Raw genomic sequence first — 14,489 nt, 5'->3', positions numbered from 1 at the left:
AAAAAAATGAAGAAGAAGAGTGAGACGGGAAAATGGATCAGGAGCAGAAGCGGCAATGAGAAAAAATACTGAGGCAGCAACCAGAAAGTGAGTGAATGGCAAATACAATAGATCATAAATGGAGGAGGACAGCGGGTCATCCTCCAGGTGGGTACAAGGGCACTGATTACTTGGCTTTCACTGAGGGTCTATTTTAAGGCACTGGAGAGCAGTGCTGGAATCAACCATAATAAATCACAAGGGCAGGCAAATGAGATGCATCATCCAGCGCTTTCCCTCCGGCTCCATGCACAGATTAAAGACCCCCTTATGTTTTAGTAACAGCCAGGGTGCAGGTCAATCCTCAAAATAAATGCTTTCAGATGTGCCTGTCAGATCTAATGTGGAAAAGGAATTCTTGTGGAAGGATGAGGATTATTCTTGTCTTGCTCTTTAATGCTACCATTGTTTGCCAAAACAAACATATGAAAGCTGGTATATGCGATGCAAATTGCAAAACAGCAAACACAAACACTGCACTTGCACTGAATGCTCCTTTAGTAAATATATTAGCTAATCGGAGATTTCTCTCTCTTTTTTCTCTCTTTGTACTCACATTTGTATGTATGCCCTGGTTCTGTGTCCCGGTCTAGTTAATTAAGCAACAATAGGAGATAATTCAAATGACACAGACATTGTTTAATGGTGCATATCCCATTAAGACAAATATAGCGGCCGATTACATAACCTGGGAGGCAGGGAGGCAGAAGATGGGGGGATGAGCTAGTGCCAACAAGAGAAGGAACTAGCAGTCACAGAACTGGTGCACAACCACATATCACATTATGATGAGTTACAGATAGAACCAGTGTGGGATTTTTTTTTTCATTGTGGAGGTTAAAAAAAGAAAATCCTCATTCAGAGCAGCGCAGACTCCCCTCTGTTCACTGCTACGCCTCACTAGCTAAGGCTCCAGCCAATTTCACCCACACATTTATTTTGACATGTGACAAGGCACACACACTGTCAGGGAATTATTTCCACTGGTCTGCCGTAAATGGTTTGTTACACCTTTTAATGTGATGTGTGCTGCATTTGCTGAGCTATTTACAGAGAGATTGTGTCTCAGGTTAGTAAAATGCCATGTCTGCAGGGACAGCCATGTCACAATGTGCAAGGTGAATAATAGTGTGTGTGTGTGTGTGAGGGATAGAGGAAGGCATCTTTTTCCATAAATGTCATGGTGCTTCCCTTTAACAATCCAGAAAGTAAATAACCAATAGCCTTAGTGAGCAAACACACAATGATCATCATCATATTCCCAAGGATGAGACCACAGCTTCATGGTGCAAGAGAAACCCCTGATGATGTTGTGTTTTTTTTTTTAATAACCTTTCACCAAATTAAAAAAAAAAAAAAAAAAAGTATCTTACGCTTTAAAGGACACTGAAATTTGATGTGTCTGGAAATACAAATGTCAATGAATTTGGTCTGGGCAGCTTTCCATCCTCAGGGGCCACTGGCCAATGGGCAACCTATTAACAGGGCCTGCGTTTTAGTAGGAATGACGTCATCAAATTAAGCAAAAGTATAATGAAGTCAAACCAAAAGAAAACATTCAGAAGCCTCTCAGTATTTCCTCTTCTGGGCTGCTTCTGTTCCCACTAAAATATGTTAGACTATTTCTGATGGTGAGAATTAGTACAAAGGCAGCTAAATATGTTAATTTTTTGGTAATTAATCTGTATAATCTTACTTGCAGTAATAAAGCCTTTATTAAAGTTTCGTTCCCTCAAGAGAGAAACAAAGGAAAAACAGATTGTGTAGGCAGCAGTGCGCGACAAATTTAGCCGAGCATCCCTACCTTTCGGGCACTCTGGAACCCATGTTGCGTTGCAAGTTGGTGCGCCTCGTCCTGTGCGTCCTCATGCAACTGAACCAGGAGATGGTCCGTTAAGACTCCCTCTGCAGCCTGCGTCGCAAGCAGCAGCAGCGCGTTCAGCAGCACCATAAATCCCACTGCTGTCCCATGTCGGGGAGATCCACGCATCGTGTCTGGTTTGTGTCAATCCGCCTGTCTGCCTGCCCGTCGGAGTGAAAAAATCTGTGTGCGGGATGCTCCTCGCTAGAGACGGGAGGAGGAGAAGGAGGAGGAGGAGGAGGAGGAAGAAGAAGAAGAAGAGCAGGAGGAGGATGCAAAGGGGTCGAATCAAAGCTCTTGCGGACGCATCTCCTCGTCGTCAGCTGATGAGACCACTGGAAGTTGGATTTCACCGCGGTGTGGCCGCTCGTGCTGGGTGGTTCGACTGGGGAGGTTGTGTGTTGTGTGGAGCCAAACCTGCATCCTCAGCTTTCTATCTCTCCTCCTCCTCCTCCTCCTCTCATCCGTAATTCATTTACCTTACTCGCTCGGGTACTTTGTGCGCGTGACGTTGTACCAATGGGCTCCGGCGGGTGTGTCCCGTTGTTTCCTCCCCCGGATGAGCTCGGGCGCTCGGGGACACTTTTCAGCACCTTGGAGAATTCCTCCCATCGTCCTCACAGTTGATGGGAATTTCATTGATTATCTGATAGGCACTGGCCTCATCCCAATGAAAAACACGTGCATACATTAAGCGCCAGTGTGCCATATATAGCACATGGTGACGTTTTTGAAGGAATGCCCCATTAATTATCATATTTATGTAGAATTCCTATAAGTAATATTCTACAATCCACTACTCAGCCTAAGGGTCTTTTTTTGAAACATTAGACATACTGTAAGCTGTACTGTGACCAGCCTGACCCTCTTCGTGTAGTGGAATGTAAGAACAGTCCCACTGGACAGTAATTGGTCAGTTGAATGTGAACAGCAGGTTGTTGGAAGGAGCCCTGCAAAAAAGGCTTCACTTACAAAGGCTGCTCATTAAAAGATCGCAGCTCCCCTGCTTCCCTGCTGCTCTATGTTACACAAATGGGATACAGGGCTGCTGTGGACTGATGTAACAGTAATGTGCATATGTGAGAAAGTAAGAGGCAAGGGGGAGAAATCAGTTTGTGTTAGTGTGATACAGCTAATATAGACAGGGCACACGGAAAAGGACCATATATGCTTTCTTCTGCACAGTTGGCAGTTGCTAGTAGTCTTTACAGTTCATTGCCCCAGCTAAAATAAAATTCCCCCTGAGCCCTTTCATTCAGTGGCCCATTTAAAAATCAGCAGGTTCTCCGATTAACAGAACTCTGTATGGGTTCTTGCACAAGAACATGTGGGTATTTTTTCCAATTTGGAATAATATTGCTGTAAATTCTGTTGTCATCTGTCGCAATTCATTCTTTCCGCCCCTAAAATTCACAATTCAGTAAAGTAGTTGCATGCTTTAAGGATCAAGCACAAATGTTCTTGTACAAGAAGTAAAAACAAGACGAAAAATAGTCCTGCTCATCTCCACATTGATGAGACATTATTAGTTTTCATGCTTCGCAGTTTTACCAGTCAAATATCTCACTCGTCCAGTGAAAAGTGAGATAAAATGGAGAGAATAAGCAAAGCCTTATAAAATATGCACACACATATTTTATGAACCATGTTTTGTATATCACGTGTTCGTCTCTGTTAAGTCAGTATGCACCTGGTTAAGATGCTAATCTATTAGCATAATGGCGCACTGTCACGTGCAATGGTCCCTGTTACATAATATGACTTGAAAGGTGTGGTAACAAGGGAGCGCAATAACACGTGGATCAGTTATCATAGAAGTCTGGAAAAAATAATGAAGGTGGATTTTCTATAAGTGGATCCGCTTTACTAATCACTGTTTCTGTGCTCCCTGCAGACCTCCTCCCACACTCCTGCAATTCTGCAGCTCAGAGATTATTTATACAGCTTGGGCAAGCCAGCATCCTTTGCTTCTCCATCAGTACACCGTTCTTCACTGTCGGGCCCTCGTGACTGATCCACGCTCCTGTTCTGACTGCTGATTCATATGTACCGTCTCCTCTTCATCACATACTTTATGTCTGGAAAACCTGCACAGAACAGCTCCAGCACATTCTGCTTTTAGACAGTGAGGGGATTTTCTAACAAATCACCAAACAGTTTATGCTGTGAGAGGAGTGGGCGTTTGTATGCCTTTAAAACTGCTCCATCTCCCACTGTGTGAAGTAATACTCAAAGACTGCGACACCTTAGCTCTCGGCAGGTGTGCCTGTAATTTTTATGGCAGGAAATGGATTCAATTTGAAATGGTGGAAATCCTGTCATTCAGTTGTGCAGTATATAATCAAGCTGTTCATAATGATATTCATCAGTACAAATTGTTCCTGATGGAAAATATGGTATGTTGATGTTGAGTGTACCGACCTACATTAGGAGCATATTGTCTAATGAAAATGAATTTCTGTCATTTCTGCCGCTATGGAGTCTGATGACATTGTGAAGTAGCATGGGATCATGGGAGTTGTTGTCTTTATTCTGAAACAACCACCACTGCTGATGAAACTCTATCTGACAGGACTCAGGCAGTAATGTTCACAGACAGTAATGCATCAAAGTTTTATTCACTGTACTCTCAGTCACACTTGCCGACTTTCTTCTTCACTCTAACGTATTATCTGGTGTTTCCTGTGTTTCCCTGCAAGTTTTAGCAACTAGAGGAGGTAAGAAGGACATGACGCCATTGACAGGCGACCAAATTAAACATACTGTGAATTCCTGTGGGTTTGAACATTGTTGGAAACATTTGTGTTGTACTTTTAATGAGCAAGTAAAGGCAATGTCAACAAACAAGCCAATGTTAAATTGTTTCTTAAAGACTTTAAGAGGTCTGTGTGAAGTGAAACGTTTACACTGAGCTTCTTGAGTCTCATCACAATTACAATAATAATATCTCCCCTGAGAGCAGAACAAGAGGTAATGCTGCTTAAACAAATTAGCTCAGTTTAGTGTGGTAATGCTGGTGGGTTTATTAGCTGGACCCATGACTTGATAACAGTGCTCTGGTGTTACTTGTATTAATTCAGCACACAATATTTGTTTATCAATGATCACAGCTTTTTACCAGTTCACTCTGTTGATTCAAGATCTGAGTTTGAGGCCTCATTCCAAACCACAAGGTACAACTTACCGTATATGCTGTTTCTGAAGCTTTGAGTCTTGCAGTCTGCAGTGGACAGATGCATGTACACTGAGTTTTAGAAAGTTCACTTGCACAATGTCTGCAGTGACATTTGTAGGGTGCATCTTGATTAAAACAGAGACAGAAAATGGGATTTGAATGCTGAAATTTTAACTAAGTATTTGAAGGATGACTGCCAAATGTCAAGTGTTTCCTAATGGCTTAGGAATCTTTTATTTAATACCGTTAAAAACCTTTAAGAGGCATAGCACAATTCCATTAAATATTAAAATCATTGTAATGTTTTGTTATGTACTTTGCTAATTTCATTGGAAACTGAACAGTCCATAATAATAGTAATAATGTGTTCACATGGCTGCAGTTAGTGTTGTTCCAAGTATGAAAATATCATGGTTGATAGTTTATTTCATGCTCTGGGGATTGTTGGAAATTGGGTATTTTACAGTGTTTTTTAATATTGTATGATTAGAAAACCCTATAGCAGAGATGGGCTGTGCAGAGATGACCTAACATTAATGGAGCTTTTAAAATGCATGGATGTGTATCTGCGGCAGAGTTGGAGGAGGAGCTGAACAACATGGATCTTTAATTTTTCATACTCGCCCGAGGCTGGAGGGGATGCAGGCTGTCTGTCAGCATTTCTGCTATAAGTTTCAGCGAGAGCAGGAGACCAGCAGCTGCACGCTGATATTCAGCAAACAATCAAGCATGCACGCGCACACACCAAAACGCAAGCATCACAAAATCATGACAAAGCTTCTGCGACCTCTGCCACCAACCTTTCAATTAGACTGGAACAGTCCACTAGCTCTCACAGACAATATTGATATCTCACTCCTGCACTGTAGCGTTTTCAATAAATCAAATCAATCCAGAAACACAGGATACATTTGCAACAAAGCATGCAGTTGTTATGCATTTTATATTCAGTTTATTAATAGTTGATGATTAAAGAGAGATCCCATTCCTCTGCTCTTAGATGCTGATTTAGCCAACGCTCGCTAAAATGCAAACATTCGCTCCGAGACCAAGCTAGTGTAAACTTACTTTGGAAACGTCAAGTAAAGACCTGCAAGTGAGCCAAGAAAATGCAGTTTCCCTCTCTCTCAGCATCACCGAACTTAAGAGCAGCACAGAGAGAGGCAGAGATAAGAAGACAAAAGCCAAAGGACGTTCTTATCCCTCCCTGTAGGTAAGCTGTCGTTTCAGAGGCAGCTCTATCCTACACTGCTCCATCAGAGCCAGCCGGTGTTGTGGGACGGGATGTCTCTGAGTGAGTGGGGGATTGTGGGTACTATATCCCTATTGATTGCAGTGCGGATATTGTCAGGAGCTGTGCTTCTAATGGTTTCATTTGCTCTCTCACTCTCTTTGTCTGTCTCTCTCTCTATATCATAGGAAGGTGCTGCCTGCATCTGGCTCTGTGAGATAAGATGTCGTCGTCACGGTTAGACGGATATCAAAACCCACAGACAACACTGGCCTTCATAATGACAGAGGGCTGACAGGTGATGACATATCATTACCTCAGTGTCTCTTTAGATCCTTCAATGTGACTTCGGCTGTGGTCTCGACATGAGACATGCAAGCAGTCACATGCTGTAATGTAATAATCAATATTAACTCCTTACCAAAAATTGATACATGGCAAATGTAAGCTTTGGTCTGTGTGCACAGGAGATGTAAAGTCTCCTGGTTCTGATATTGAAGACTAATCTATCTATGAAGTTGCCAAAGTCACTGGAAGTAGGATTTAATTCCAGCTACGCTACAGGCAGATTGGGACATAACACTGCGTTGTACAGATCTATTACTTCCATCAGGCTGGCTGGAGAGGCAGATACAAGCAAGCAGAGGGACAACACCAGGTTATGCTGGGCTTGATGTGCTGTGAGGTGTGGCAGGCAGCAAGGCCAACTCAGGTGGAAACACTGGCTCAATTTGTCATGGAGCACACAACTCAGCACAGTAGAAGATTAAATTGAACTCATCACTCCCTCTTCGCTCATCACCAGCTCTTATATCACTCTGCCCACTCTCTCTCTCTCTTTCTCCTTCAGCAAATCTGTATATCATTTAACATTTCCTGTCCCCTCACTCATAAAATTGTCCTGTTGCCATGTAAGTGCTGTTTACACTGCCCCTGCAGAACTGAGGCAGTCTCAGGAAAGACTGCTAAGTGGGGAACATGTAATTCATGTTACCACAACACACAGCTTTCATTTATAATGTCTAGCACTACACTGTGGTGTTTTGATTTTTCTCCCTGCAGGGTGCTAGCTAATACGGACACAATTGATATTCCTGCCTGTGCTTCTGCTTCGCCTTGAGCTACATCAAGCATAATATAAAGTGTAAAGGGCTGCAGTATTTCAGAAAGTCCATCATGTTGTCTTTCATGAAGTGAACAGGTAAGTTTCATTGTCACAGTGAGCAACTTTCACGTCATATCCGACATGCAGCTGCAAACTATATGATTAGTGAAACTCACTATGCATATTCACAGTCTGTCTGTCTGGCACCGTGAAAATATCCAAACTTTGGCTTGAATAAACTCATAAGAAACTCACATTCATTTCCCATTGGAAATACCTGACTCTTTAGTTGCTAAATGCTCCACTAGCTAGTGACTAACTGGTCACTAAACATTCAATGCCTTGTCACTAACTTTGCCAGCTACTGAGCAGGTAATGTTCACTGGGTTGTTGGAGCTTTTTTTTTTTTTTTTTACTGAAAACAGATATCTACTCCAGCTGAAAACAACTGTGTACGAGTGATAAGAGTGAACCAAACATTAAAGTTGCATGCAGAGAAATCAAAACAGTCAAAACAAGGATGCTAACGGGAACAACGGTTGATAACTCTGTTGGTTTGTCACTATGAGTGACCACTTTAATGTGTCATGTGATCCATTGTTAAGGTTCTTATGCTGCCTTCAAGTGGGCCCACCAGCTCATGGTTACAAGATGGGAAGTTGCGTAAACAATATGCTTGACTTTCATGTGGTAGTCATGAAAACAGCGCTGCTAGGCAGCAGTACATACAGTGAGTGGTTGCCATCACCACTTCCTGCGACATCGTGCATGGCTTCTGGTTGAGTGCATTTCCTGTTTTATTTTGTAGAAGTGTTTCTCGTGCATTTCTGTGTGTTTTACTTCCGGTCATTGTTCAGTCTCCCACCAGTTTCTCTTACCACCTGTGTTCAATCATCCAATCAGCTCCTCTGTATATATAGTCCTGGTGATCCACTTCCTGGTTGCCAGACTGTGTTTGTCTTGTCCCTCTTATATTCCTCTTGTTTCTTGTTAATGTTTGAGTTGTGTTTTTGCCTGGCTGATTTTCTGCTCTGCATTTCGTCAAGTCAGTTAAATTGGAATTGTTTGACTTGGATTTGCGAGTCGTCTATTGTTGGGGTCATCACACTGGCATTGTTTTCCATTTAAACACGGTGGCAAGGAGAGGAAGAACAGCTGCAGCTATGCTCCTTGTATTCAGAGTTTATGATGTCTCAACTAGTTAGCAAAACTTTCTATGGTAATTGTGCCATATTGCTAATCATTTCCCCCATTTAAGCTACAACATGCTGATCTTAGCTATGTAATGAGATCATAGATGGCACAGTCTGTGCTGTTCAGGCTAGTAGAATTGGAGGTAGCTGGCAGCTGCCTCCATATTAGAGGCTGCAGCCCAACAATAGATGTAAATATTGGTCATAGTAACACACGTGCGCATATGACTTATGCAGTCATTTTTCTGGTTAGGACAGGCTGCAGATTCAACACACAGAAGATCAATATTGCCAGGCAGCAGCAGCCATTAGCTGCCTGAAAGCACCCTTTATGTAAAAATCACACCTCACATTAGGTGAGATCAGATTATGTGAGATCTTGACTGGCCACCAAAAACTTTTTTTTAGACAAATAATCTACATTTACAATTAAAATGTGTGTTCTGAAAAGCAGTGAATAAACATACAACTCATCATAATGTAATTTCACCAGCAGTGTCATGTTTTATTCAACAGCTGGAAAGATAAACCTTGGAATTGTTTTCTTCTCCACAAATGAAATACAAATCTTCTCTCTGCCCAGCTCCTTCTATAAATCTCTGTATAAATGAAACATACAGTTACTAGATTCATGCCAAGGATTAGCACCAACATAGGGAAAAATGTCCTATATTATTAATGGTTTCCTGAAAAACAATCCGCCACTGCTGCCTGTAGCAGTGCAGTTCTCACACAGTTTTCCTTGCAAACAGCAGTCAAGGTGCAGCGAGAGGAATGGTACCACCTGCTTTGTTATTCAAAGCATATCCCGAACATAAATTTTGTTTAATTGGAAAAGAAAACAACTGTGTGGGCAAAGATTATGCATAATCACAATAATTATTTGTCTCTGTGTATTACTCATTTCGAGGTGAGTATTCTGTGCTGCCTAATGAATGCACTTGCTATTCAGTCTGATTTGATTAATTAGCAAACTCACTCTGACTTTGAGGGAAACAGCATCTTTCACGACCTGCCAGACAATATCAACATCTGTATTATAACGTGAGGATCTACAGACTGTGCTGTTTTCTTTTCTGCTCATTTCAGAAATTTTTGGTAAATCTGTGATACTCCAATTACTGGGACATATGAACCTCATCCTATAATTTTATGCCTTTCTCTTCTTTCAGGAGATCTTTGGGTTCCTGCTTTGATGCTAATGAAATACATTCACACCACACTGCAAGCTACAGTAATTTGATTGTTGCCACTGTAATTTCATCAAATTGGCAGCACGGAAAATGTGTTTTGATCTTGAGTTTTAGGTGGGAAAGTACGACATTGTTTGAGTTATATTTTGAGCAGAGCCCATTTACTAGCAGCTACCGCTCTGTGTCACATAATGGGATGATTTGTCAAAAGCACAACAGTGATCAGCTGAATGATATGAGCGGGTGCTTCAGAGTTCACAACAAGTTGGTGGATGAGCAGTTCTCATCTCTGAGGCGAGCTTTCACACCTAGCGTGTGTTCAGAAACGATGCTGATGTCATGACTGCAGTGGTTTAATTGCTATTACTAGTGTATCATGCCAAGTGCCCCACATCATGCCAGAGTCATACACCTCAAACACATTTGCCGCTGATGATTTTGATTGGATACTGTGGAAAACATTACCTCAAAGTTAATTTTTCTAATCAAGCCTCCTGAGCTGGACCTGGTTCTCAGCTACAGCACTGCCAACTTTCCCATTTCCTTTCATATGCTCATTAAGTCGTCAGCGAAGTCAGCCACCTCCAATCTGATGTCTGAGCAATTATCAGCTTCAGTCGGGCTGTGACGTTTGACAATGCCGTGTTCAACGTTGCATGCCTTTTAGAGTCTGATGAGACAGCCTGTCCTTTGAGGCACAACGGGAAATAATCACCATGTAACTAAGGTCACTGTCACAGACCCTGTTGAGCTCCATGTCCTCAGTCTGGACATACTGTACGTGTGCAAGGAAACTGGACTTACCGGGAAATTGTAGTATTAGTGATAGAGGTCATCCTTTCCATCTGCCATTAGAAGCTGTGTGTGAACTTCTTATTTTGTCAAAAATCCAAATATTAACGTATGAGATTGTATATCATGACTACGCAGCTACAACTAGCCAAATAAATAGTAAGATTGTTGGGAATGAAGAGTAAAATGTTCAACGCCAGCTCATCGGCTTCAGAAGTGTGCCTGTTTTGCTAATAGGCTAATTTCTAATGAGTCTGTGCCTTCAGGAAGGGGACAGGCCAAGTGACCTTGGCAGGATATGATGGCAATGGGGCTGTAGCATGTAAACAGTCTAAACAGCACACTGCAGTCTCTGTGTGTGGGCTCTGATGCTCTTTCCATTTTAAAAGAACATTAGGGCTAATGGTAATGGTATCTCAGAGGTTTCCAAGCATCTTTCCAGTACTTTCCTATATATTAGCAGCCAAAGAGCATAGTCCATTAAGAGAGCAAACAGTGGATATTTTTCATAGGCCACACAGGGTAAACATGGCTGTGCCACAAACAATTAGTGATGTATCATGTGCTTTAGCAATTCAGCAATGTTCAAAGATCCACCATTACTCTAATGATGCAAACAAACAGCGAGGAGGGAATGAATGAATGAGGAGATTGTCTGAGGAAAAGGGTGATAATGAGTAAACATTTCCATGAATGTAGGCACAAATATTTGACGCCACTTGACATTTAAGCATCAGGTAATATGAACAAAAGCTACCCTGGATGCAGAGAGATGCTGTGTAAAAAAGCCATTCATTATATGTTTGCATGTGCATTATGTGTGTGGATGAGCATGTTTTTCCATGTGGCTCTTTCTCATTATGTTCTTTGCGGGTTAACAGCGTGCACACAAGCTGCAGCAGGGACCCTCACGGAAGTTTGACACCTTTCATCAGACTCTTAACACAGATGTGAGAACCTGCATCGTTTGATCCAGCCTGGGATTAGTGATGGCCACAGTGTCTTTACGGCTCAGTGGCTGCACCGAGTCGACAGCAGCTAAGCGATAAGCCTGCCATTCTGCCTACTGACTGTGAAGTCAGCACAGCTAATTAGCAGTTCTGTCCTGTGCTGATTAATTTATTCAGTGTGGCCTCATTTATTTAATAGAGTAAAAGTAATTTATTTGCAAATAGCTTCATTGTTTTCAGTTCACAACGTTACTAACCATAGCCACACTGTATTCAACATTATTAAAAGCTGTTTATTATAACCAGTCAGCTGTACAGTGATGTGCAATACTTGCCTCAACACCTTCTTCACATATCCATCATGCCATTGTAAAAAATAGGCCGTGAAGCAAAGTGTGTAAATAAACCCCGCGCTGGCTGCTCCAGCAGGGTCAATAAAACTACGAGCTGAAATGCATTCAGAGATCCTCAATGAGAATCTCATTGTTCATTCTACCCCTGCGATTTGCAAGGATACCCCAGCCAATCAATACAAGGACCATTAGGCTTAACAAACCTGGCTCGTCTATAAACTGCCCACAGTCTCTTTAAAGCAACAACATGTACTCCAGGACAGCCTGCCTACCTGTAATGGCTCAGAGGCAGGTGGTTTGTACAAAGAAGGATATAATTTTATTCCGACATACTGTACTCTCACACTCATCTGTCATTCTCAGGTTACTGTACATGTGGTGACGCAGATAACCGCCAAGCTACATGCAGCAATAGCTCCAATGCGTGTGCGTGTGTGTGCCCTGTTTATACCACACTGTTTGCTTGACATTTAACAAATGGAGCAATACATGACCATTTTTTTCCATAATGAGAAGTTCTATTACAGCAGGTTTTTTACATCACTGTCAGTCATGTCACTCTCTGGCGACAAGCTTTCGGTGGCTGCAAGACTGAGATATGCAACTTGAAAGAAAAGTGACGAAACCTAATAGAGGAACCACGCACAGCCAGGCACAGTGTGCTGACACAGTGCACCAAGATGCGACATTCAAAATGAGAGCTGCAGTGCTTAAAGGACCCTGTAAATAATCTTTCCTTGATCAAAGTTCACTGTCACTGTTCAGCTTGGAAAAGCAAATATATCTTTTATTGTTATTCAGTCTCATTTCATTGAAATATATTCATTCAATTTTGGGCTATTATCTTACAATAGAGAGCGTTAACAACCATTATGTAAACGTAATGAGCCAAATAAGGCAATTCTTCCCACTTGTTGTGCATAACAATGCCCATCCAATGGCAAGTATTATTGCTGATTACTTAATTAAACAACATTGCTGTATGATTGCTGCGGCTGCTTAAGCCGAAAACAGGCGACAGAAGTATACGTCAGCAACAGACAAAATATCAGGAAATTATAGAAATGAAGCACAATGCAGCAAATGTCCCTGAATACAATTTCACTCGAGAATATTTTCCCGTGTGTTTCTGCTGTATGTGAGCAGAAAACACACTGAGAAATCCTCCAACAGACAATTTTGTTTCACCACTTAATTGCCTTACTTAGCCTCACTGCTTTTGTAATGGGTAACTGGTTGTCATGACAAACACTCAGTCTATTCATAGCTCAGAGGGTTTCGCAAAAACCCCTCTGCAAAAATATTTGAAGACAGGACATAGAAGATTTCTGATGGAAGCTTTCCACGACTCCATAAAGTAGGACGAAAGGGAATGACGGCCTGTTATTTCTCTTCTCCCCAAATAATCCGTCAGCCTGATGCAGGGAGACAGGGAGGGATAAAACAAACCCCACCTTTTGGTTACATATGAGAGAACAGTCATTCGGTATGACTAAGTGCCCTAACAGCATACTTTCATATTGAGACAGGACAAAGCAGTGTGCCTGTGCTGAGAGAAACTGCATAGCTTTCCTGAAGGTTCTATACCGAATGCAAATACAGGAAAAGAAATACAGGGAATAATTCCCTTTAGTATCACATTGACATAATGCAAACACGCTGAAAAGCATGCCTCTGCTGGGATTTCATGTGTTTTTCTTTGCAAGGTGCAGACAATGTCGTGACATGTAAGCATCAAACAAAGCAGACCGCGTTCTCCAAGACCTCCAGCCATGTGTGACCCAAACACATGCATTATTTATGTTTCAAGGAAGTGAAGACAAGGCAGAGAAGTATCTGGGACGTCTGGGACATGATCATGTAACTCAAAGTTGGTTTAATGATAATGATAGGGTGAGCTACAGTTTTTGAGTCTTCTGGAAATCTGGCAGGTAGATGACATCAAGTTTTTCATCCAGAAGCAAAAACGTAAAATTATCTTCCGTTTTTGGTAATGAGGATAATTTAACCCAGCAGGCATGTAAAAAAACAAACTGACGAGGTGTCCATCTAACTGTTGGTGTGTTATTTACCAGTCACGGAATGGGGTCTCTTGACCTTATGACCTTTTGACCTACAAAAACTTTATTAGCCAAATAGAGACAGTTTGCTGCTCTGTATAAAGCATCTCTTGGATCATAACTGAAGGTCTTCTTGCACGCTGCTAACCCCCCAAACACCCACATCAATCATCCTACACACACACACACACACACACACACACACACACACACACACACACACACACACACACACACACTAGCCTTTTCCTGAAGATTTCTGGTAACCACAGTGATTGGCAAAACATAGGGGGAACAGAGGATGGAGGGAAGTTGGTTTCCTTGGACGAGAAAGGTGAGGAGAGGGTTGTCTTCCAGAAGGGGGCTTATTCAGGTGTGACAGAAATGTAGTTGACCACTGAGATGAGGAAGGAAAGTGGAACAACATGAAAATCATCAATACTTAACTTGGGGACGTAATTCTTCATCATCACTGAGCCACATGCACACACACGAAACTGTATGAAGCTGAAATGTACTCATGTGCAATATCAGTGT

At 42.0% G+C, this 14,489-nt stretch overlaps 1 protein-coding gene across 1 annotated transcript in view; it reads right to left on the bottom strand.

Annotated features, from left to right (window-relative positions):
• Nucleotides 1–2,382, bottom strand: part of pcsk2 (proprotein convertase subtilisin/kexin type 2) — a 28,854-nt gene extending 26,472 nt beyond the window's left edge. Inside the window, exon 1 of the mRNA XM_076742353.1 lies at nt 1,844–2,382. Coding sequence (XP_076598468.1) covers nt 1,844–2,029 — 186 coding nt within the window. The 5' untranslated portion in view covers nt 2,030–2,382. The remainder of the gene's footprint in view (nt 1–1,843) is intronic.
• Between the last annotated feature and the right edge of the window lie 12,107 nt (nt 2,383–14,489).

The sequence above is a fragment of the Chaetodon auriga genome, chromosome 11 (genome assembly GCF_051107435.1).
Source record: "Chaetodon auriga isolate fChaAug3 chromosome 11, fChaAug3.hap1, whole genome shotgun sequence".
Lineage (NCBI taxonomy): Eukaryota > Metazoa > Chordata > Actinopteri > Chaetodontiformes > Chaetodontidae > Chaetodon > Chaetodon auriga.
The sequence above is the reverse complement of the archived record's forward strand: the minus strand, read 5'-3'. Positions and strand labels throughout refer to the sequence as shown.